General features: G+C 43.8%; 1 protein-coding gene across 1 annotated transcript; it reads left to right on the top strand.

Moving 5' to 3' along the window:
- The first annotated feature begins 1,385 nt into the window (after window positions 1-1,385).
- Window positions 1,386-25,927, top strand: LOC131288333 (DENN domain-containing protein 5B). The gene is made up of 16 exons (XM_058317457.1): window positions 1,386-1,683; window positions 15,703-16,228; window positions 16,761-17,781; window positions 18,538-18,712; window positions 18,743-18,791; window positions 18,876-19,085; window positions 21,093-21,160; window positions 21,206-21,315; window positions 21,375-21,678; window positions 21,797-21,832; window positions 23,001-23,136; window positions 23,207-23,603; window positions 23,684-23,802; window positions 23,867-24,351; window positions 24,454-24,565; window positions 24,677-25,927. Exons 1-16 carry the CDS (start codon window positions 1,416-1,418, stop codon window positions 24,864-24,866), a joined length of 4,206 nt encoding a protein of 1,401 aa, XP_058173440.1. The 5' UTR covers window positions 1,386-1,415; the 3' UTR covers window positions 24,867-25,927.

The following is a 25,927-nucleotide window of genomic DNA, read 5'->3' as shown; positions in this document are numbered from 1 at the left end:
CATGGCCTGCAGTGATTTATAATGGTGATGCTTTTCAGGCATTAGCTTGTAGAAAAAAAGAAGGAAAAAATCTCAACCTCTGCCCGCCGCTTGGCGATTGCAATCGATCCGCGGTGGTACGTGGTGAAATATTCGATTAGGAAACCAATTGATCCGGAATCGCGTTTAGTACATAAAGTAAGTAAAATCGTGAAAGTGTTTCAAGTTATATTCCGCATTGGCGAGCAAACGCGAGCTCGAGTGTTTTCCCAGTGTTCGGATCCTCTTGCTCCCGTTCCCTGTCTTTGTTCCGCTTCCTTTTTTTCATCGCTCCGTCACTGTCTTTTCGTTGCCCCGGGAGGTGAAGGCCAAACGTCGAAGATGCTGTGAAGTCAAAGGAACCATGTCAAAGGAAGAAAACAAAATCAATAGAAAAACACGCACGAATCGATACGACGATCCTAACGAAAATGGGCGATTGTTTTAAGTCTTCTCCCCCGGGGACTGGAGCCCTGTTGGGTTGGCGTTTGTACGCACACGGACCGCGCGTGTGTATCGCGACGTAGTATTTAATTCGCTTCCGCGTGACACTTCTTCCCGATGAAAATTCCTCCTCCTTTCCCAGCCCAGGGTCTAGGTGAAAGCAGCGTCGTGTGGCACCAGCAAGTCCCCCTCCTCGTGTTTTGCGTTGGTTTTTTGGGGCCACGACGGTGAATCTTGGTGTGCGCGCGCGCTTCGCTCGCATGTAAACAAATTCTTCGAATGGCGTCAGAAGAAACCACGGCAACACTGCTGCCCCTTCCGATAATCCTTTTGCCCTTCAGCATTACTCATTGTCCTCCTGCGGCCACGTGTAGCTGATAAGTGTAGAATTTGTGCTGCCACATGCTCGTCCCGTAACACGCCCGTGTGTAGCAATCTACCAACGTATGCAGTTTGTGTGTTTAGGAAAAAATGTTAGAAGCATTTACAGTCTGTGTGTGTGTGTGTGTGCCGCGAGTGTTTTGATCGAAGGTCAACGCGATGTGTACGACGTTCCTTTCTTGTGTTTCTTTTTTTTTCCCCAAAAGACAGTGTTCTTCCGCGCACTTGTACTTGTGGTGTCCATTCCCACGCATTCAACGAACGCTTTCATGGTCTTTTCTATCGCCAACTGATGTGCGCAGCATTTTTTCCGATAGAAATGTTCTCAGCATTCTTGTAGTTGACAACAAATGTGATTAGCATCATGTTAATTGTGCCCTCTAGATTTACTCGCTTTCACTGTACAACACAACTCTTTTAAGTTTGAGTGGGAAAAGTTGGATCAGTAAAAAAAGTGCATGCAATGTTTCGATGGCGCGCGGTGTTAATCTCCTGATAATTTTGCAAACCACTGAAACCCGTTCAAAATCTTTCAGTTTCTACGCTAGCGGTGCACGAAAAGTTTAGTGAAAATGGGCGATAAACCAAACGGGCGCGGAATGGCCGATTCTGAGGGTTCAGGCAGTGGCGGAGTTCGAAATGTCGCCCCCGGTGGCGACGTCGGCACCAACGGTGGCCCGTCGTCGGATTCCGGTAGAAATGTTCCCGATCCAGCTACCCCGGCCAAGCAGCGTCTCGGCCAGAACGACAGCGTCCAACAACAGTTCACCCGGTTTGCAGACTACTTCGTGATCTGCGGGCTGGATTTGGATTCTGGTCTCGAGCCAGATTTGTTTGCGGGTAAGCATATCGAACAAAGTTATTTTTCTGATTTATGTAAGTAATAACAATATGCAGTTTACTTCCATCCTCTCCGCTTGGGGCATGTTAACCGCAGAACCAAGTCCCCGAATGTTCGAACAACAACAATTCAAAAACAATTTAATCCAAATATTTGCTACATACTAATCAGTCAATAATGTTTGAAAACAAAACAACCAACAGCTTATGGTTTTAAGATAACAAACACAGTTGCTTGAATTCTACTGAGAAATAATTCTACAGCCAATTGTAATTATTTCGTCACAGCGTAAAACATGTTTTTAAATGACGTTTAGAAAATGAAAATATTTTAAAACTACTTCAAGTTAGTGCTGTGTGCTTACTGTAAAGTTAATTTAAAGTACTCAGTTTCGTTTTGGATGCAAACTGAAATAAGCTTTATTTGAAGTTTAAGTTAAGTAAAACTGAGCAGCCTTCGGAAGCTGTTTAAGTGCCCTATGATTTATGAACAAATTGTTCAGTGTCATTTGTTTGGGTCTTTCCCAATAAAGTATGTTTTTCTTGTTATATTTCTCAAACTTATAACATAATTAATGCAACAAAACTGTTTTGTTTTCATGAATGTGATTGAAAATTTATTTTCAAAATATCATGAGAAGTGAAACTCATGGTTGAAGTATCTTGTACAATAAATGTGAAATGTGATATGTAATATTCTAACATATATGATACATTCAATTAGAAAACTTTCAAAATTGTAAAGAGAGTTACTCTTCTTTGTACCATCGAAAAAAAATGGGAATTTCTCTAAAGTAAAACATTTTAACTTAGCAATCGAATGTGTTAAAAGTCAACCAGGATACGTGTACAGAAGTTTGTTCTATTCTAACCGAGCTTATAACGTAAATCTTAGTACGTGCATCTTGCGAAATTGCTTTTGCGGGGATTTCCGCTGCAATGCGGTTGAGAAGCATGCATTCATGATATAGTTCCGTCTTCGCTTTGTTCGACGTCGCACGACGGGTGGACGAGTTTGCGTGCAGTATTGAGGTTTGCTTGTTTCGCTACTCTTTATGCTGCATGCTCTCGAGTAGTGTAGAGTTTTGTCTGCCTTTTTGTACAACTCCACAAACCCGGACGATATCAATTGCTGTCAATTAATATCAATTGGCTGGCATGGCCGATTCGTTTCCTGGGGGCTTGTGAATCGGTGTGTGTGTGTGTGTGTCTGTCGAGAAGATGCAGGTCCGACCCCACTCCGGTCAGCAAAGGTCCCCGCTGCTGAGCCAGAAGAGTTTTGTGAGATCTATTCGCTCTTGAACCCATCATGAAGCAGGGAGGTTCTTAGCACGCCACATGTGGCGGATGGAAGCTCCACTTAAATTGGTTGCAATTGAACTAAATTTACACTCTTGAGATTTGCTCTCCACTCTACAACCTGGCTATATTAGTCCAACAAGCACTTGCGCAAATGCCAAAAATAAACAAACTGTTGTTGACGTTCGTTGCAACAAACATGCATAAATTACCTTTGGATGAAAATTGTAGCAGAAAATGCGGCCGATTGGACTTTTCGTCAAGACAAAACCATACCACCTTGAAATTGTATTTTGAATATAAACAAGAATTGTTAACATAAATAAAAATAAGTTTGAAGTATTAATTGATTGGTTCCCATTGACTTAAAGCGTATTTCAAAAATAAGTTAAAATAGCAAGTTTATTTCTGCAGTAAATACAACTCGTTAACGATTTTCTTCTCTGAATGTCTTAAGCAGTTGAAGTAACAATCGTAGTTGAATCCCGAAGTACCCGACGGTTCTTCTCCAAAAACGTATATGGCGACGTAGAGAAGCCGCTTTCGGTGAAGAAGTGAAAAAAACACCCCGTCATGGAAATTACACTTGCGGCGTCCATCGAACGGTGGGAAAAACGGCGAACCGATTGACCAACAGTTAGCTCGCGGAGTCTGTAAGGAAAAAAAGACACAACAGCCCTCGTCAGAACGAACCCCACACCCATACGTGAACGAAAAAAAAACTTGTAAGAAGGAGGGGGTTGCATGTCTTGGGCGGTGGTGGTGGTTAGTTTGGATGCCTTCACAGTTCTACACTGATGCTAATTCCTCAATTGTGCACCCGGGCAAGAAGTCGCAAGTTGCGAGCGGCTGTTGAACTCTGTGTGAGATGAAATAATGCTGCTGGTTATGGCGTTTAGCGGTCGGGCTCTGTGTCTGTCGTCAACGGTTGGGAAATACAGTGCGTCTCGTATTGAATGTTGGCTTCCGTTCAAACATGTTTGCCATTTTTAAAGACTATAGCATCTTATTTTTATAAACATTCACAACATTGCTATGTTGTGGATCTTTTAATTGAACATCTTATATTAAAATGATACTAAATTTTGAACCGCACTGTACGCCATGGCCATGGCGCCGTTTGTTGACGACGGTATGCTGATGGGGCGATGTACCGATTGGTGCAACGGCAAAAATAGCAAAGTCGGCAGTGGAAGGACAGGAACGGAGCGTTGCTTGCTGTTGTTTGGTGCGGTGTTGGCGAAAGCAAGTGAGCGTTCAAAATACCATCGGTCGTTAGCCTCTCTCCCCCTCCCACCATTGGGGGGTGGCCGCGATGTAACGGTGTAACGGCTCGCCGTGGTGCGCGTTTGGCATTTGTAACGCACGACTGTGCATGCCCATTTCCCTTCGGTTCGGCACGTTAGATGGAGTGACATAGTTGTTTATGCTAGTAATTCCAAGCCGCATGTAGCATATGCTCACCGTTTAGACTGATCATAGGCCGTGGGGCATTACAGCATCAACACCCACCTCACGACGCCGAGGCCGGATGGATGGGTGGATGGAAGAAGCTGTTGCAATTTCGTACCGAAAGGTTATTGAAATATACTACCTTTCTTGTACATGCCATCGTCTTGGATTTTTTTGCGGTGTCTTGGGGCGAAAAAATCTCGTTCCTCATAAGCGAAATATAATCGCTCGCTTGTGCGTGGCATAAAGCGTTGAATTGTCATTTTTATTCGCTGCTGTGGAATGGTTGATGTCTGTCTAGCGCCTTCGTTAAAAAGTGAAACCGCTTGCAGCAGTCACACACATCATACTCGGCCTGGGACGATTGTTGCTGTTTGTGTCATAGGAAATGATTGACGGAAATTGTCAACGCCGATAATGAACATGGCATAATGAATAACAAGTCGTGTTGATGTGTCGGAGTACCAAAATAGCGAAGCTCGCTTCGGTACTTCTTATCTAACCACATGGCATCGCGCATTCAAGTAGCATCCCGATGACGCATGCTTTCGTCATTAATTAAGTCCGTCGAAATATTATGTCAGTTGCATAAAAAAGTCTATCCAGGTATCACACTTACAAAAGGGATATCTCCAAGTGACAAAATGCAAAAATGCAAAAAAATGGTAGGTTCGATGCGCACTGAAATAAATTCGATTTTGACTCGTCTTTTTTTGATAGTCCTATTTCAGAGATCGACATGAAACGCTGAAAAATACTTAAAACTAAATTAAATCATTCAGGCCATATTTTATGCTGAATTCTTTCTGCAAACAATGTTGAATAGTTTACTGTCGTCCATAAAATATAGCAATAATTTGGGGATTATTTAATGCAAGGGTCGGCAAAGTCCGGCCCGACAACTGATTTTATCAATGAACATTTTAGAACTTCATACAAAATACCGATGTCCATTTTTATCGGATTTGTTCACTACGTCAGGTTTGTTTTTTTCCAAAAATTAAGATTAGAATTGTTGAACGAGGTGTTCCTGTTACATGTTGAAAACAAAATCAAAATTCAACGAAAATAAATATGAGAATGTTGAAAAAAGAATAACGATAAAATTTCAAATATTTTATCCTTTTCCATCTTTTTATGTAACTATACTGTTTAGAAAGTGGATCCTCCATTTAAAAGGATACTACTTTGAAAACATTAAATCATCGTTTAAGATGTAGTAGTATCAAATCAAAATGAATTTTCAAGTATTTTTATGCATTATTCGATGGTTCTAATATCTGCTCTTCATTCTTGGGGTTTCTCGTGCGACTATATTATTTTTATAAACTTTTACAGTTATAACAACATAAAGAATCCGCTCTGATATCCATGTCGTTTGGTTGTTTATGGTAACCATTATCGGTAGAATGATGGAAGTCCACGTGGGCGGGCGGTAAGAACAAACGCAGTCGGGTTCAGTGCCTTCCTAGACACACATCCGCCAACACTATCGTAAAATAAATACACATTATATGACGCCCCGAAGGAGTGAAGATGTCCACACCTAACCGACGTTAGGAGGTAGCATTAGTCACAAGCAAGGCTTCATTCTGCACTTTCTAAATGAGTTTTGCTCACAAGGTTAGTCGTTCGCATTTATTCTCCGCAAACAACGGAAGGAAAGGAAAGGAGCAACCCCCTAAAGGGGACATAGAACGACGCAGTGAACGTTTAGCGGATCTCTCTCTCTGTGTTGCACGACGTTTATTTCCAGATCCTTGCTGAAACTGCAAGAAAAAAAAAAACACCGATGGCACCGGAAGGCTTCGGGCCAGCCCTGAAGAACCACCTAGGATCAACCAAAGGGGTGGGGTGGGTGTGAGTGAAAACAGACCTAATGGCGCCTCATGCCACGTACATTGGGATGAAGGATGCATTCGACCACCACGAGATCTAGCGTTGCTCTCCACACTGCTTGCCTTTCGCAGCACGTAGAACTTTCCGGAAGGAACGCCACCCGAAGCAGCTGGTTGCCAAGTATCGATTTTTTATCGTTTCGCTCCGAGGAGAACTTTTCCAGACACCATTGTGGTTTTCAGCACGGAATACGAAACCGGCCAGACTTGCTAGCTTTGTTTTCGTACGATGATGTGCTTTTTTCAATGGCTTCAGTTTAATCCGCCAGGACTTTTATCCTGTGGGTGGTGATATCGTGCCAACAACAATGATGGTTGGTGGGTTTTTGATAAATTACCAGAGACGAAATAATTTAATCGATCGATGATTGTTTTTGTGCAGTTAGAATAATTGTCACATGCTTTGGCGTGTGTTTTGGTGGAAAATATTACCTTTGATGTTGTGAAACATTTTTGGATTGCACTTTATGTGTTTTACTGATTTTTTTTAATCCCACTTGTTCCATCCTTCGTACTAGAGTCTGATTTGCTATTATCTATCTATTATAATTGATATCTGAGTCAAATAAATCCAATATCATATTTTTGGTTTCTTTGTGTGAAATTACGTGTTCCGGCTCCTGAATTCCCGAAAACTGTACATAATTGCTGTTGTACCGTACTTCAATAATTTATGTATTTGAATTTATAGAAGCTTCAATCTTACAACTATTTTAAAATAATTAATTTTGTTAATCATTTGAAGGTCTTCCTGTACCTCCCTTTAGAGGTGGGTATCCTAAAATGGACCAGGAAAAGAAAATAAAAGGCTTCGATTAATGTCACGATAATATATGCTATAAGCGAGCTAATGTCGGTTAATGGTATTAAATGGAGCCTGTTCACCTTTTACACATGCTTGCTCGCTACTCTACTCATGTAGAATGACTTTGTCCGCATGTTTCCGCTGGATGCAGGGTGATGCCCATAAATCCCTGTCGTATCCCGGCCATTCCGTTGAGTAACTAGTTTCCCCAAAACCCAGCGGTAAATAAAAAATGACCAACGCAATAGGTTCCGCCCCCACGCCCAACTGTTTACATCTGGTTGCCCGTAAAATTGGTTCCGGACCCTTGTTGTTGCTACGCAAGCGGTGTGCAAACATACATTATTCAACGTTCCCTTCCCTTCCGCCAAGACCGAAATCTTCACGATCACAACATTCTTTCGCTATGGTATTTGATTCCCAGCATTTTGCTTCCGCCGATGCCAGCGGACTGACGGATGTTTGTCGAGCGCGCGAGTGCGTGTGGAACCCGAAATAGCAAAACTTTGAAATGCACACCCAGCGAACCCGTTTTCTGTTTACTGGCGGACGACCGGGCGGGTCTCTCCTGCGGGACCGGATCTTGAATCTTTGGAAACCCCTTTTATCGTATCGGCGAACGCAAACCGATCGGGTTTTGATATGCTGCAAGCACCGTCCGGCACGACTCTCGCCGGTCATAAATGTATGGCCAAAGCGGCGCGTTTTCCCAAGGCAATGTTGCCGCAGCACCCTCCCCCCCAATCTTACCCGCGCCCGCTCTGGGGGCGCAACTGTCGTTTTCCATAGCGAGTCATGGTGCAACATTATTATTGGTGCACAATTTCAGGCATGTCGGCGGCGCTTTGCCGCTCATAAAAATTGAACAGATTCGGTAGCTTTAATACACACCGAGTCACGACGGGCCGGGTTTGTTGATGTAAGACGTTACGCTGGCCGCCACATCTCGGTGTTGGGAAATGCAACCATTTTTTTTTCGATGCTGGAACGAGTGCTAAAGGTTGATCCGAAAATTCCACTTCGATACCATCAGATTGGGAAAACAAACTATTCGGTAGGGCGTCGCAAATCATTCGTAGATGGCTTATCGTGAGATGCAATTGGATTTTTATTTCCTTTTAATTGCTGAAGAAATAATCACGGTGTGTGGATCGTGTGTTAATTTTCGTGCGTTCGGTAAATCGAATAATCATGAAGCATATAACCGATCTTTTTTTCGGTGATAACGATCGTTATGCTGCTGAACAGACAATTACTGCCCGAAAACGCCCAAACTTTCCTCGTTAATGACATAATGGTAAAGCACATGTTATCTCTGTTGAGATAGCAGTTATCAGTAAACCAGGTACGATAATTGGATTATTCGGGATTACTTACTGCTTCGTGCATAATAGTGTAGGTTTTGATTAGGTTTGCTTTTACCACATCCATGATCTGCTTATTGTCTAGGACGCAGTGATAAGACCTAGGATCGTTGATGATAAGTATCTTAAATTAGAGTGCAAACATTAAATCTTTTATGTTAGTGTTTTCAATCATTCGAATGAATAAAATTTCAAACATTAGAGTATTCCAGGATAGCACAATCGATCTTTCCGTTAATGACCCTCAGTGGAATCTATCGGTTTATCTAACCAATTAATGATTATTTTATAACCTTCACACCTCCGTGGAAAACCCATTGTACCTGGTTTTCCACTGCGCATGGCACCGATCTTTTGGGCTGGCAAAAAGCTCCATCTGGAAAGGTCCCTGGAAAATGTGTGGTAACGGCCTTGAAATATTTGCACAGCACCCCCCTCCGTCCCATGGCGTTTCCCTTTTTGGAAGCCACTGTCCGCCGTTTGCCTTTTGGCGAGGTTTTCGATTTCACTTTTACCTTCATCTGGCGACTTCGCCGGCTCCTCCCCGCCCGCCGTCTTTACCGTTACAACTTTCACCGAAGTCGAATCTTCGAGCAAACAAACCTCACCGGGCTTACCCTCCAACTGTAACTGCCCTTCGGAATGCTATGCGGCAAGCAAAAGGTGCTTAAGGATTATATTTCCATGTAGGTCACAGGTTGTGGGACGGTGGTGCATGAGTGCAATTGTAATGCAATATTCGTTAGGTCGCTCGTGCTGTTTTAACGAGCTCTTTTTTATATTTTCTTTCCCTTTCTATGACGTCAATTTTTCGCCGTGTGATGATTGACGGTGGGAAATCACATGTGAAATAATCTTCAACATGATTGGTACCACTTTATTCCAATTTTTCGCTCGATGCCATGCTTAGTCTGACCCAAACCAAAGCGAATTCACTCCCGATCTCACCATCATCCTAAGTGGAAAGGCACGACCAGGTCTTTATAATGTTAAAAATAAAAAATATAAAACGACAAAAAACTGTTGACGAAAAAATAAGCTCACGGCATGTCCAATTGGGTGGCAATTTGGGAGAAATTTTCCACAATTTCACACCACTTGGCCTAGACGCTTCCAATTCGTCAAACGACGGACGCGTAAGTGTGGTGTACGTGCGTGTACTGACTCTTCTCCCTTGCGAGACCAGGGGGGTTTTTGCACGGAACGAGGCAATCGGCAGGGGTTTGTGGACTGCACGAACCCCCCTCCCGCCAGGAGGAAGTCATTGAAAACGCTTTGGTGCAATGGTTCATCAAATGACAAGCCCGACATACACTCAGCCACGACGACGGGGTGATGCTCATTGCAGTCGGGAGAAAGTCAAAGCTAATGAACTTCCTCTGCACGCATGACGAACTACTTGTTTTCTGCGACTCTGCCGGCAGTCATCGGTCCGGAGGGCGGACGAATGCAACTGAAACGGTTCGTACTTCTGGTCGTTTTCCGATCGGTAATAGCAGTGTTTTTATGCCGCAACGCTAAGAAAATTACAATTTCAACCGCGGAATTACTCCTCATTAGGTAAAAGCGAAGCTTTACTATTAACGTTGGTTAAGGACAAAAGTATTACGTAAACAGGTGTTTGAGACATAAAAAACATATCGAGACTGTGAGTTTGATATCCCAAACTATGTTTTAAACCTATTGAAGATTATCTCTTTTATTTTTCTATAATATTTGGAAAGCAATAAGCAACAATAATGTATGGTGTAATATTTCAATTGCCTTTTTCCATTTAATTATAACAATATGTATTCTTCTTTTTGACTTTTTTTCAAAATTTTGATACAGAACTCGCTTTTGAAATTATTTTATCATAACGAGATTGTTTTCGTTTACAACCACTGCTTAACACGGACTCAAAATTGTATTTAAAGGGCACGTATGTTATTTTTGAACTTAATTTTTTGCTCTCCACACATTCAAATCAAATCGTTGCAATGTTTATTGTGAGCAATGGAAATTTTTAGTGATAGGATTTAACATCCGAGCATGGTTAAGTATTAGCACTGTTTCCTTTGCAGCTTTAAAATGAATGCTTTGTGATAGATACCATTACTTTATACGTTTATAGTAGTGGAAGTTATTTATTTATTTTTTATTTTGTAAACATTATGTTTTTGTATGTTCTACTTTCATTTTACGACGGGCCGGACTTTGTTAACCTTTTTTCTAATCCTGCACCCTGGTCTACTCTTTTAAGTTCTATCGGAGATCATTTTGAGCCCTAAAGACGATTCTCTCGAGGCGATTCGGATGAAACACGGTGAAATGTGCATCAAATTTTCCAGCTTCATGTGTGATACTTTTTCTTCGGATACCTCAAACCATTTCCTCCACTTTACTGTAAAGAACTCCATCGATTGGAAAATTATGTAAATGAAAAAGACATTTTTGATTTAATTTTGAAGAAGGTGAATCGTCTGTGTTTGGGGCCTGATTTGGTGAACCTTAACTTCGCAAAGTACTTAATTGTCAATATTTTCTAAAATAAATAGTTATCTCTGCGATATTTCGGCATCGTTTAATTTGACCTTCACTTCGTTGAGGAAGAAAAACTTTCCCCAAAAATAGGATCACCCATTCGATATTAAAATAATGCTGTCCAATTGCTTATCATCTGCGCGTGCCTTCCCCCCGGCGGAGTCGAGTTCCTCAGCATCACGTGTGAAACGATGCGCAAGCATCGGGCCATGGTTCGCTTCTCTCACCCAGTTCCCATGATTCGGTGTGTGGCATCTTCCGTGCCTCGGTACGGTTTCGGCGACCGGCAGTTAGTGTGACCGACTTTTTCAGCACATGAAAATTCACATGTCTGCTCCCGATGCGCATCGAGGAGGAAGGGGAAGGTGGAGGAGATGCGATAAACGAAAGAAAAAGGCCAGCGACAGGAAAAACGAAGTTTCCGCACACGGACGCGAACTGGAGCACACACGGTTTCGCGAGGCGCGCGCGTGAAATAGATATTTATCCAATTTCGCTGTACGTGCGTCTTGGGCGCCAGTTTCGGCTTTTCCCAGACATTGGCGAAGAAATCGTATATCATTCGAAGGTGCACTTGAAATCGGTGTTGCTTTCGTCGTTGGAAAAATGTGTCGCATTTATGTTTCATTTATGCCGTTCTAATAAGTGTTTGCAATCCTGGCCACAAAAATATTTACCGAAACGGCTATTACAGATTTCACAGTTGATCAAGTTCTTTTCCATGTTGTTTATTTTGCCAGTTCGTTCCAATGCGATGAAGTTTCCATTGATTTCTTGGCGCAAATCAATTTCTTCCGAAGCGTGAATTTGAAACGATCCCCGATGTTTATTATACAAACACAATTTCCCTTTTAAATCATTGAGTTGTTGATTTGTAAAGCGAATAAGTTAGTAAGGAAAACAAATAAATATACAAAATCCTCTCCTTGAAATCATAACAAGCAACACATTTCATTCTTTTGATCAGTCCAAATGGACGAGCTGTACCAAACATGCAACTTTATAAATATTCGTATGCCATAAATTGTGCTTAAAACTACATAAGTCCTATTATGTAAACAACTATCAGAATCCCTGCAACCAACTCCCTTCATAGATAGGAGTCGCCTCTGCTCATGAAGACGTCGGTAATGTTTACGTTACGGTTAAAGGTGATTTCACCACCATGTTTCGATTTAGTTTTCGATTGCCCGCTTGACTGTGAACTTCATCACGGTTGATTTGGGGCCGAGAAGTGGTGCGTAACGTTCTCCGAGACCGTGAGAAGTGGTAGGAATCGAAAGCCAATTTTCAAACACCACCTGGGTCGGGTCGGGTGCGGATCTCAATGTATGTGCCTCAAGGTTTGGTGGCGTCTGTTTGCTTGGTGGCCACGTTTGAAATGTGATGAACACAGTTGATGTTGTGAAGCACATTTAGCCGAGTATTTATTTAGTAGATATTTGAGTCCAGACACACTTCTTTTTTGTTACTTTTTGATGGTTTGGGGTTTCAAATACTAAATAAATAATACGGAAATTAGTTTACATTGCGACACAGTCGCGTCCGATGCTTATGATATCGTATACCATTTTCGAAAATTAATCAAATAATGGATCAGCTTATATTTTTTTGTCCACTCCGAATTGTGTCTAGTTTCGCCAAGAACGCGACTGAAGGCCGGAATAAATTGATGATTGAACCGGGGTAGGTTCAAGTTCATCCACCTCACGGCCATGGCGTGCTGGAAGAAGGATTCCTGACATGTCAAGGACCAATTACGGTCACGTCCGTGGTCTGGTGCTTGCCCCAAAAAGAAAAACACCTTCCCGGGAGGGGAAGCGCAGTCCGCGCTTTCCCACCATAACGATTGCGGACCATCCCAAACGGGTTGACTTTTGTTATAGAAAAGTAATAGAAAATTTGTTCAATCGTTCGTTAATCATAGATTTTTCTTCTTTTCTTTTCTATGAGTAATTGTTGTGTCCTGTAAAATATATTACGCCCAATGATTGTTATTGATGTCAATAAATAATACTGCTTGTGTCAATAATTGCCCTACGAACAATTCAAATGATTGCCCTTCACGGTTCCTTTTTTTAACGTTTTCCACCCTAAGTCCCAGTAAAGTTACGTTAGTGTACAAAATATAAACGCTCGAAAGTGAATTCCGTGTTTTCGCTTTTAATTAGAAACCCCTACAACCGCCCATTAGTAAAAGCGTTTGTCTTCCGCGCCGGAAACAAGAAAAGGTAATGCAATGCGCAGTCGAACATGGCACGGAAGGAAGTTTTTTCCTGCGGAAGCCAAACCCCGGTGCTGGCTGCACTTTTTTACGCCTGTAATGGATGCCGTTTAGTACTGCTGATCGGTTTTAATTTGTAGCTTGGTTCGAACACACAACTAAGATACGGAAGGAAGAGGTGTTTTTTTCACTTCGGCATTTTGCATTTTTGTGTGTGTGGACTATGATACCATCGATGGTGAAAGTAGCTGATAGTTTTTTTTATGTTTTACTACGTAGAACTCCTTCAGTATTGCAATTTAAGTCTAAACCTCAAGTTTAAAACATTTTCATCTCAAACGAAGCAACAGTTGTAGTTATATTTTCTTATCCGTTTTTACTAATCTTGATACAAAATTACTAATTGTGTTTGATATTTTAAAATAGAGGTTTTACAACTTATTTAATTTTCCATTATTCTTCAGTTATATTTTTGTAACGCATCATTATATTTTATCGAAAGTGAGCCCATAGTTCCGACGATGGCCGTTCCGACAATGAAAGTAGTCTGTTCGATCGGTTGCCCAGCCATCGTCCGGTGGCGAGGAGGAAGCAGTCGCACAAGGAAAGGGTTCCCGCTCTACTGACCACCTTGGAAAGTGAAATCGGAAGCGAGCGTTTTTATTCTGCATTTGCCAGAAACAATCCACCATCGACCGAAAGTTCCTAAGCTCGACCAGAGTAGCCTGATTTGTGTTGTGCTACTTTATACTATCCTAAAATGTGCGTTTTCCCATTGATTAGTTTAGTGCGAAGCGAACGTAGGCTCGATAGCCTTTTTTCTGTTTTTTACTTCTTTCACTAAACGACCGTTTTCACTTTCTTCAAACCTTGCGCCAGGAAGCATGAGTGTGTAATGCACACTTTTCCTATCTCGGCTCGCGTTTTTCTCACCCAAGTTCTCCACGCCGGTGCCGGGCGGTGGAAACACTATTGTTTTCGGCCGTAATGAGCCGTTGCTAATTGAATCATCGGCATCAGCATCATCTCTCTTCAATCAACGCCGCCTCCCGGTGGCGATGGCGTTGGGTTGATTAGCGAACCAACCTGTTGCCTCCACCGTCGTCCGACGACGGCTTTTTTGTGGGCGTTTCGAGGCATCCTTCTCGACGTTGCGAACGCCCGGAGAAAGTTTGGCCGTTGAAAGGTTGTGTGCTAAAAAGTGCCTGTTGATGAGAGAAGCTGGTAATTTAATGCCGTTGCTTGGGGCTGTTGTTGTTCTGATTTTGATTTGGTAAATCTACCTCCTTCAACCTATGAACCTATGAAAGATTAAACCTCTGAGGAATATTTTATTTTATTTTCCCATAGCTTACGTATCAGTTTAATAAGCAAACATCCAAATCATCGAACCATTCCACCTACGTGTATTTCATCATGTTTTCATTTATAAAACTTCGTTTAACAAGTTTTGCGTGCGCTTCCTGTAGAAGTCGGGGCACGTAGACCGACTGTTCGTTCATTGCTACGTTGGGTCATGCATAACTATTAAATTTATTGCCCTTTGACTTTGCTTGCGTTGAAAATACGACATTGTAAAACAACACGTGTTGAGGCTGTACTAAAAAGGTAAAAAATAAAAATGGAAATAAACAAACAAGTCATGTCCTCATCAAGACTAAGTTTGCAAAATTGAGACTGTACTAAAGTAGCAAAAAATAAAAATTAAAAAAATAAACAAAAAAGTAATCTCATCATCAAGACTAAGTTTGCAAAATTTTCCAATTTAAACTACGCACATTGTCGACGGAACAGCAAACTCCTCCTCTTAACTGGATGTTTAAGCTGCTCGGTTATTTAAAATAATTTTCCACCCTCCCGCTGCAACACTGTCCGGCTAGACAAACCATCAACATTCTTTACACTTTGTGCAATTGTATCTATTTTTAGAGCGTAGGTTTGAAGCGGACTGGCGCTATCTACTGCCGATATTCCACACCCCGACCCAGTGTTTCAATTACAACCTCTTGAGTCCGAGCAAGTTTTGAGACGCTTGGGGATGTTTTGGTTTTCTTGGTCAATGAACAGAATTTACGCAACACAAAACAAGCGGAATTGTTCAGTAGCTTATTTGGAGCAAAGTCTTGTGTGTAAGGCGGCTGAAACAGCAACTGCAAAATACCGTTTTAATCGCACACTTGGGCTTCTGTTGACTACTGTTCGGTGCGCAGTAGGTCATGCATAAACTCATAGGTCATGGAATGCTGCGTTTGTTCCTTTTTCTTCATTGCCTAGCTAGGTTTTAGACAGTAAACTGAACTCGGGGAGGTGGAAAAATGACTCCAATGTAGGTTTTGATCACAAAAGTCATACATAACAAATTCCGCAATTCCTTATATCTAACATGTGTTGTGAGCTTTTGCCCATTAATTTGTATTTAATCTAATCACTTTCTTTTCTCTTCCACCGTTTCAGGTGACAGCCTACACTGCTCGCCGCTGGATAGCGCCTACAAAAGCAAACCGCTGGCCCACTATCCGGAGCATGTCGCGTGGAATCCGTTCGACGCGCACGGCATCTGCATGCTGTCCCTGCCGCAAGGGTTGCGCTTTCGCACCCAGAAGCACAACATCGAGCCCCGGTTCCACGCGTTCGCTACGACGCGCGAGGACGGCAAGCGGTGCTACGGCTTCAGCCTGGTGTTCTACGAGGAGGTGCGCAACCGTCAGATCTGCAGCGCCATGCACACGCTCCAGTCGATGTTCATCACGGAGATCTCCAGCTCCCAGCAGCCGCCGCCGGGGACGCTGCGGCGCGTGAAAGACAGCCCGGTCAGTCGGTCGCTACCGAGGCACTTTAAAATTGCCGCCCAAGCGCCGGCCTCCGCCCTGAGCTACTATGACATCACGAAGGACAAGCTGTACGTCGCCAAGAGCCTGTCGCTCGTGTGCCAGGTGCCGTATGCGCACGTGGCTGAGCTATTTCTGCAGAATCTCTACCGGTAAGAAGTGTCTGTTTTGAAGCACTTGGTCCTCCTTCAGTCCTGTTAATTATAACCGAACTGCATACACAAGCACATAACAGAGAGCTCTATTTACGATCTTGTGTGACATAACCTGTGGTTTATTTTATTGTCGGCCACCTTGGAGCTTGGTGCTAGTAAGGGGATTCTTAGGTTGTTAACGGGGTTTCACGAAAATAACTTTTATTAACTTCCCTAATAGCCTTCCCTGTGAGGCGTATCGCATTAACAATGCATTAATACAAAAACCCCCTTTTAAAAAACGAGGAACCACTTTTATTGCTTACTATATATTTTTATTGCTTGTTATTTATATTTTAAACTGATCGTTGAGGTCATTTCAAGATAACGAAGGCTTCCTCGACGTCAAAGTCCCGAACAAAAAGTAAACAACAGAACTTGTGGACGTTTACAACCGCGATAGGGACCCGTCAATTCACAAACAAACGAGTTCTGAGTTACTGTTAGATACTGATACCACGAAATCCAAACTTACATTTTTCCGTTTTAGTTGTCTTCCTCGGCATCCCGGGTCGCGACTCAGCCTGGAAAGCTACGTGTACAACATCCTCTACGAAGTGTCGACACCACCGCCGGGCAAATCGATCCGGATATACATTCCGCCGGAAGAGCCGCACCTACCTCCGATAGCGACCATCCTGCAGCGGCCGGCCCCAAAGGATGAGCTGCCATTCATGGACTTCCCGCTCCGGTTGCTGTTTACGTTCCTCGGCGTCGAGTGCGTCATCCAGCTGTTCACCTGCGTGCTGCTCGAGAGCCAGGTGCTGCTGCGGTCGACCGACTACCAGAAGCTGACGATCGTGGCCGAGTGCATCACCTCGCTGCTGTTTCCCTTCCAGTGGCCGCACGTGTACGCCCCGATTCTGCCCGCCTCGTTGCACCACTTTCTCGACGCGCCGGTACCGTTCGTAATGGGGCTGCACGCAGACTGCGACAGCACCGTGCGCATCGGCAGTGAGGCCAACCTGTGCTACGTCGACATCGACAAGAAGTCGGTGCAGCTGCCGGAGGAGCTGCCCTCGTTTCCGCACCGGCACGACTTCATCTCGGAGATTACGGCCGTGCTCGACAAGTACGCGGTGCCGCGCGACCGCTCGTTCGATCCGCCCAGCATACTCAGCCCAAAGAATCTCCTCAAGGACCATGACATGATGACGGCCAGCTGCACGCTACCGTCGGGGATGCACGTCCGCCGGAAGCACTCGCTGCACGACATGCTCGACTGGGACCGGCCGAACTCACCCGATCTTCCACTGCCGCCGACGGCCGTGCCGGCACGCCCGGACGTGCGGCAACGGATCGTGGACATTGTGCGTCGCAGCGGAGGCGACGAGGTCGACAGTGGCGGACCGAACGAGGTCATGCCCAGCGCCAAGCAGAAGCAGCCACTGTCCACGCTCGAGCAGTACTACGAAGACCTGAGACTGAACAACGCGCTGCGCGAAATCTTCCTCAACCGCTTCGTGCAGATGTTTGCCGCCTACGAACACTTTGTTATACTACCAAATCAGGTAAGTGACAGCAAACACCGCACAGTTCGATCGTTTACTGTGGATCTCTCCCAGCTGATCATCAGTAAACGTTGTCCTCATGAAATTCAATAGATAATCAACTCAAATGTAATTCCGAATGGCGATAAGCAATTCCTAAATATGCTAAAAAGACAAACAGACAGTCTCTACTTCACCAGAAGTGCGATGGAATAGAATTGCAAATAAACAAAGTGACACAACTAGAAATGTCTGAAAAAGAGTAGGAAAGATCTAACCAAGATTGTAGAAATTTAATGTTAATTTGCCCTATCTTCTGAATCTGTTAATTGTAAAGTAATTGAAGTTAAATATAGAAAATGTGAACTCTTCGTTCGATTCGTTCGGTGGTAGATGAAAAACCGGTGCATAAATGAAAAACTATTTTGAACGTGGAAATTTCATATAAACACAATTACTAGCTCTTGATTTTGTTTCAGTTTGGTTTGTTTTCGGATTTTTAAAACATTCTTATATTGAAAATATTAGGCCATGTATTTAGTTCATGTTGTATATAGCAATATTTATTATATTTATTTAGAAGAAAGTTTTCAACCAGTCTTCGCTTCCTGGTGGGTGTTGGCTAACGTACTCCATTTTTTTACCAATAAATAAAGCAGACAGCAAATAGTATTTACCCCCCTATTCTCTATTTACCTGACACCGTTCTTGTCCAAATAAAGAATATCGATACTAGGCAACTGGCATGCTTACATCATCTCTTGTTTTTCCTTACAGAGCAAAGACGAATGGCTGACCAACCGCGAGTCGCTGCACAACTTCGACAAGGCGTCGTTTCTTTCCGATCAACCGCAGCACCATCGTCCGTTCCTGTCCCGCTTTCTGGAGAGTCAAATGTTCGCCACGCTCATCGACAACAAGATCATGCTATCGTGGGGCGACGAGGTGAACGGTTGCCAGCTGATCGATAGCCTAAACGGAGATATGGAGTATTGCTTAAAGTTGTTCGACTCGCGGATCAAAATTCTACGGTAAGCCAACGGATGGTGTATGGCCAACGCGTTGTGTGGGTCACATGAACTTACTTTTCCATTCCCGTTCGATCTACCCACCAGTAAACGGTACGGCGGAGAGAGCATGATCCGGACCGCCAACTACGAGCCGTGCATACTGGCCCGGGAAACGCAGAAGCTGCTCGACAAACGCCTGCAAGCGGTGGACATGGAGGTGGCCCCACCGAGCGAGATACTGGACAAACGGCCACCGTACTATCGGAGCTTCCCGCTACTGGAAAAGTCCGCCCTCAATCACGAATGCGTCTCGAGGTACGAATAGCACACACATACACATAAAACACGCATACACATGCTTTCGTCTAGCGTTTGGCCAATTTGCGTTTGGGCCCTTTCTTTGAGCTGGCATCAGTTGTGCCCGATTCTTATGCTGGATGTGTGCGGGTGGCATGAGGAGGAGGTGGTTTTGAGTTGATGTTCCTTTTTTTAGCTCTGCTCGAGTTGCATTTGCCATTCGAAAGGGATACATGTGTGTAGTGGTTGGTGTGAAGTTTGTGGCGGATCGGAGATGGGTCAACAGAATGCCAAGAGAGCAACAACAATGAAGAGCAACATACCACGCAGGTTAATTGCGGGAGGTCACTGGTAAAAGAATACACAAACAGCGAATACCCGAAACGATGGTGCTCTGTCGATGGTTAGCTAGTGTGGTTAAGCTTTTCGGTTCCGGTTCTAAAATGAGGGTGTGATGCTTTTTGTTTACTTTTACTGAATTTTCTATGGTTTGCTCCGAGACACGACGCTATACGAAATCTACAGGGAACTATACTTCCGCATAGTCCCGATGCGGAGCGGCTCAAGAACGAACGATTGGGGATAACCTAGAGCTCAGCTTTGTTATCGAGTGTAAATTCTTGTGATATTGCTACAGTTGTTTAGATAGATAAGATTTTGAATGCTATATACAACTGGTGTACATTTGTTTTATGATAACATTAAATTTTTCCTTTCTTTTGTAACAGTTATTTTACCATACCGTTTAGTAAGTTTTCGCTTGTGTAATGTACGCGTAAGAAGAAAATTCATCATCTCTTGTTAATGTTAATGTATTGTTTTAGTTTTCCTTGGTAAAAACATACAGTAGATTTAGAGCAGTATCATTGCAGTATCAAGGCTCCTCATAAGGCATATTGTACACTCCTCGTGCAAACGATTTTATGTGATCCTGTGTTCCACTATTATAGCCAACGAATTTCTGTTCTCACGTAACAGTACGACCTGTGGTTGTTTAGCTCGCTATTAGAGCATTTTAATTGTTGTTTTAACGTTTAACGGTCATCAAATATGGATACCATTTGGATGAACCTCGAATCCAATGCTTATGATAATTTCGATAGTTTAGTTTGGTATATTACTGTTTTGAAATCACTGTTAATCGAGACACCCCCTTTACGAAACCATAAATTTTTAATCTAACTCCTTCACTGAAATGTTTCAAGGCATACACACGATTTGTTGCTCCGATGCTATCCTTTTCAGTGCACTTTTTTAGACAACTTCAAGCCTCTACTACGTTCGTTCACTGTCGCAAATTCCTCAGTACTGCAACTCTTCCTCGTAGTTTTTAAGCTATAATGACAGGCAATTTCAGCTCTTCCTATCGGAGAAGAGACAGTGTTCAGTGATATCTGCATGATAATGTGACGTCCTGCATGAACCGTTGTTTTTGTTTGTAGTGATGCTTAGTATGTAGATATAAGCCGGCCGTGAACGGAGGTAAGATCACAAATAGGCGGCAGATCGGAGAGACAGCCATCGTGTCACATAGGAGAAGAAAAGAAAGTTAACAGAATAAAAATCCTTATTTTTGTCTAATTAATGAACACCTATTGCATCGATTTTATTTTGTGAGTTTTTCGTTGTTTTGTTTCCTTTAAAAGAAGTGTTGTTTGAGTATGTTTTTTTTTCTTTCCTTTACTTTTGCTTCTTGGAGTTATTACTTTGTTATGTTTATTTAGGAAATAGTAAAACCATAGACCAAGTGTTTGTTATGTTCAGGTAAGGATTTTTATGTTATGTTCTACTGTTCTACTCGGTTTGTATCATACACTTTTACTTTGGACTTTGGTGAATGTGATTTTCCTCTATCCGCTTTCCTGCTACATGTTGTTCTCTCTCACTAACCGGTTTGTCTTTTGGCTTGTGGAAATACTAATCAAAGGGGCTTTACTCATTTGTACAATCATATCTGGGACTTTTACGAACATGCCATCTCTAATTCGACATTCACTGTTTTTCTCTCCCTTATCTCCATCACAGGGGAAATAGTTTACGGCGCGTGAAAAATGGCAGTACCAAATGGAAGCTGAAAGAAATTTCGCTAGACGGTGGAGGCCAACCGACAGCTAACACCACCTCCGCTCTATCAAAAGACACCGACGGTAACAAATCTAACCGTAACTCGGCCAATCTGACCGGCACCGAAATCAGTCCCGCTTTGCTGGCCCAAGCAAACTGGACGTTCGTAGAAAAGCTGTTAAAAGTGAGTGACTACAATTTGGAAAAAGTGGAATCTGTCTGATCTTTTTTCTTCGATATTAGGACATCAAAAGTAAAACCAAACGGATGCTGCTCGAGAAGATGGGCACCGAAGCGATTGAGCTCGGACTCAGCGGGGAAGCGTCCGTTACCGGCGTGGAGGAGAACACAATGATCGCTTCGTTGTGCGACCTGCTGGAGAAAGTGTGGTCCCACGGGCTGATCAACAAGCAGGGCAAATCGGCCCTCTGGACGCACCTGGCCGCGTACCTGGAGATCAAGGATTGTCAGAATCCGGGCAAGCATCAGATGGAGAACAGCTACCTTACACCAGGTAAGGATTTGGTTTCGAAACCTCCGTTGAAAGGTTACTAGAGGACAATACACGTTGTCCCATACATTGTCCCCTAACGTTGCTCATTTCCTGTGAAACCGTACCCGATGCGTCTTTATCTTCATTGACATACAATTTTCTTCCGATACAGCCTTAGCGTGGACAGTCATGAGGAAACGGATGGATTGTACGTTACCGGTTAATACACTTTTGCATGCATCCGTAGTGTGATGGAATGACAGTGTTCCTTTTTTCCGCTCAATTCGTTTTACTTGTCCTTCGTTTTTTCGCTGCACTTTAACGTCCTTGTTTGTCTCTTTGTTCAAGTTAATTTTCCGTTGTTTCCTTTTCGTTTCTTTTGTTTGCCGCCACGTGGTTCCGTGTGGTTCCGTGTTGTCTGCTCTCGCAATCATCCACTCTGTTACGCTCTTTGGGTTACAATATTTAACACGGCCCACGATAACCTCGTCCAGGGAAAGCACGTAGCAACTCCGAGACGCGCCTGTGTCACACACTGAAACTCCCGAAAGGGGGTGGTGGGCCGTTGGTCGGTGGCTTCAAGTATCACACAACCATTGCGCACAAAATACGCCGCCTCCAGGGCAATAACGGTGGCAGCATCGCCGACATCGTCCGCCCGGCAGCATCGGCGGAAACGATGCCAACGACTTCGCCGGGGCGCTTTACTAACTTTATGTTGTCCGATGTCGTTGCTTCCTTTGTCGGGATGCGCCACGGGTCGGTAGCTAACCTGTTTTCCGCACACCACAGCCAGGGCGGTGAGTAATGTGTGCTGCTGGCGGGCGGGCCGCGTCCGATCAAGAGGCTGATCCCTTTTCCGGTTGCCAGCGTAGAATAGGCCAGAGTGTAATTTACGGGTTTCGTGTGAGTGCGTGTGTTTGCCCGGGGGAGAGCTACTATGCATTAATTTAATGGCTAAATATTTCATGTACAAATAGTAAAAACACAGTTGTGTATAAACAAATGTGTTTGTGAAAATATACCTACGGGCTTTTATAGAGTATAGCAACTTTTCTATTGTTTGAGACACTTCTTGACTGATGAATTATTGTTAACTATGGGTTCGGACCTTTTTTGTTTGCTTACATCTACAAATTTTATACCGCCCTCCGTTAATCTTTAACTTCAACAAACTTGTATTTACGCTATTTTCTAACACTTTAGTTGAGGAATGATTTAGTCTGCATATGTCTGTTTGTGTACAGTATTAATAAACTTATTTATCGTAGTTTTACTTTACTTTTGTTTTTAGTGTGCTCGATTTGTTTGATTTTCTTTTTACTTTTGGTCGTACATTCGTTTTGTTTCAATTATACTATGATATATTGTTTCAGATTTGTCATCGTTAGCCATCGAACCACAGCTTCCACCACCGTCACCGACCCGAGGACGGTCCAAGTCTCGGGAACGTAAAAGTTTGGGTCCAGAGCAGCTACGACCCTTACCTGAGTCGCTCGAATTTGATATACGGTATGTATAGAAAACTGTTTGGCTCAGTTTTTCACTCTTGTAACATCGATTCTTTCTGTATATATTTCAGCAACATTTTGGCCATGACGGACATTAAAACTCACATCGGATATGCGCGTGCCTGGGTTCGACTGGCGCTCGAGAAGAAGGTCCTGTCGCGTCACTTGCGTACCCTGCTGTCCGATGCTGCCCTGCTCCGCCAACTCTACAAGCGGTCCGCGTTCGTGCGCTGCGACGATGAGGTGGAACAATTTCTCTACCATCTACTGACGCTGAATGCCGTTGACTACTTTTGCTTCACCAACACCTACCCGACGACGAAGCTGCCCTACCGGGTGGTGATCTTCCCGTCGAAAAAGTCCAGTGCCGCCACGACGTCGGCCAACGTATGGATAGCGATTTCGGGCAGTCTGGGCGAGACGCAGATCATCAACGTGCCACGCCATTCGCTGGAGTTTGTCTTTCACGTATGTTTTATGCTCTTGTTTTTATTGTTCTCCAATGTAGAACAGTGTTTTTACACTTCTTATACGTTGTTGTTACGCAGCACAAAACTCTCGGTATTCTAACATCGCTGCGTGTCGGACACGATGACACGGGAATGTCGTCCAAGTGGCTGGTGGAGCATGTCGTTGTCAGGAATGAAGTTACTGGCCATACCTACAAGTAAGTGGAGTGCGTCCGGTTATGTTTGTAACAAGGTGACCTAATTCCAAATCGTTTCCAACAGATTCCCCTGTGGACGATGGCTCGGAAGGGGTATCGATGACGGTTCGATCGAGCGACTGCTGATCGGGCAGCTGGTGCCGCGGACGGTCGACAGCGAGGAGCTGGTGGAAGCATGCCGGACGCCCCCGCGCACCCGCAGCCCCAGCATCCAGCGGCCCGAGGTACGCCCGTCCGATATCCAGCACATGCTGGGCGATTGTGTGAACGCGATCGTGAAGTGGCACTACCGGCCGAGCAGGGACCGGGACGCCAGCTCGCTAACGAACCTGCTGTGCGGTGAGAACGGGCTGGTGAAGTGCCTCGAGCAGGCCTTCCTGTGCGGTTTCCGTTCGTCCCGCCTGTTCGGCCGCAACCTGTACCTCTGGGATTACTTCGTGCGGGTGAAGGAGCAGTTCGAGATCTGTCTGGTCGAGGAGTCGGTTGAAACGGTGCGCGGTGGTGGTGGTGGTGGTAGTGGTGGCGGGTCGTCGAGTTCACCGCCGACTAGTGGATCGAGTCCGGAGTCGCCCCCGCAAGGCACAACGAGCGGTGGGCAACATTATCTTGCTGGTGGTGGGGCCGGCGCCCTGTCTCCCGTCGCTCGCCAAGAGCTGTCCGCCGTGTGGCACTGCTACTGCCATCTGATGGACGAAATTAATAACGTGAAGCAAACGTTGGGCAAGGACGGTCGCTTCCAGTTGTTTATCTGTTTGAGCTTGAGGTACGAAAGGGAAAAATGGGCTTTTGTTTGCAGTGTGCAGTGTGAATATTCGATCTTCACTAGAGTTGATAGCATTAAAACCAAATACCATTTGTTCTATCCCCCACACAGGGAACATCTGCTTCACCGGATGTTGGTGCCGATGGCGTTTACCCGCGTAACGGCGGAGATGTACGAGGAGCAGAGCTTCATGCGCAAGAAAGGGCTGCTGACGTTCTTGCGCCAAATCCTGGAACCGCTGGACGAGTTTCACATCGTGCTCGAAAATTCGATCACGCAAGGAATCGGATCACACTGTTAAGTGGCTGGATAGGGTCTATTTTCGATTTCGAACGGTGACCGACGCAAGACAACAGGGATAAGTCTTTTTTTAAACCCTATTCGGTGCACTCCCATGGCACTCAAATCACAATACTTTAGTGACACACTTTTCGTCGCGTTCCGGAGATCATCCAATCGATTCTGTCGATCATATTCATTTTGTTTTAAGGTTTCTTTCGTAAAGATTTTCGGGGATGGTATGGGTTTTTTCGTTATAAATATTCCATCTAATTGTCTATTTTCCTAAAGTGATCGAAAAACACTCTGAACTGCCGGCTCAGTGAAACAGAAGAAAAGCTTGAAAAAGAAGACGTATGAAACTCTTTGAAATACGTAGAATATACTTTTGGTGTTCAAGGGAAAGGCAAAGGCGAGAACGCCCGCAAGTCGATGATCGATTTATAATAAGGTGTGAATTCCTTCTCATAAACTTGTAATGCTCTCCTCAATGGAACGCTATTATTAACCTCATCATTACATTAGTTGATTGTACGTCGTGATAAATAACTCCACTGAGTAATAATTCCCATGGCTTTAGTTCAGTTCGACAGAACCATCTATCTTCCAAGAGCTGCTTATAATATGTAAGGTGGTTAATATTTTTTTACTCACTGTGGATAACACTCATCGTAAATAGTTTTACCAGTTTTTTTTTACTTTAGTATCCGTATAGACTGAACCGAAAGGGGCGAATATCTGCTAAAACAAACCATTACTCGATCCTAATTCAGAAACTGTGGCCAAAGAATATACGATTCGGGGAATAGAGCGCGTGTACTCGGTGTAAGAATCCAGCATGGAAATGCGGACGGGGGAAAGTGCACCATCGCATGCGACAAAATGATATATGCGGGAAAACTCCGGTTTTGGTTGTTGATTTATGTTATCAGTTTTCGTTGCGTTATATGTTGCCAACAGAGCTTGCAGGTTGTTTGATATCCTAGTTGTGTTTTATACATTCATTCGTGAGAATTAACTTTTGTAAATTGTTTTAAAGAAAAATAATGGATTATGTTTTGCTTGTTAAATACAATCTGAACT

The sequence above is a fragment of the Anopheles ziemanni genome, chromosome 3 (assembly GCF_943734765.1).
Source record: "Anopheles ziemanni chromosome 3, idAnoZiCoDA_A2_x.2, whole genome shotgun sequence".
NCBI classification, from domain to species: domain Eukaryota; kingdom Metazoa; phylum Arthropoda; class Insecta; order Diptera; family Culicidae; genus Anopheles; species Anopheles ziemanni.
This window is presented reverse-complemented; position numbering and strand designations above follow the sequence as displayed.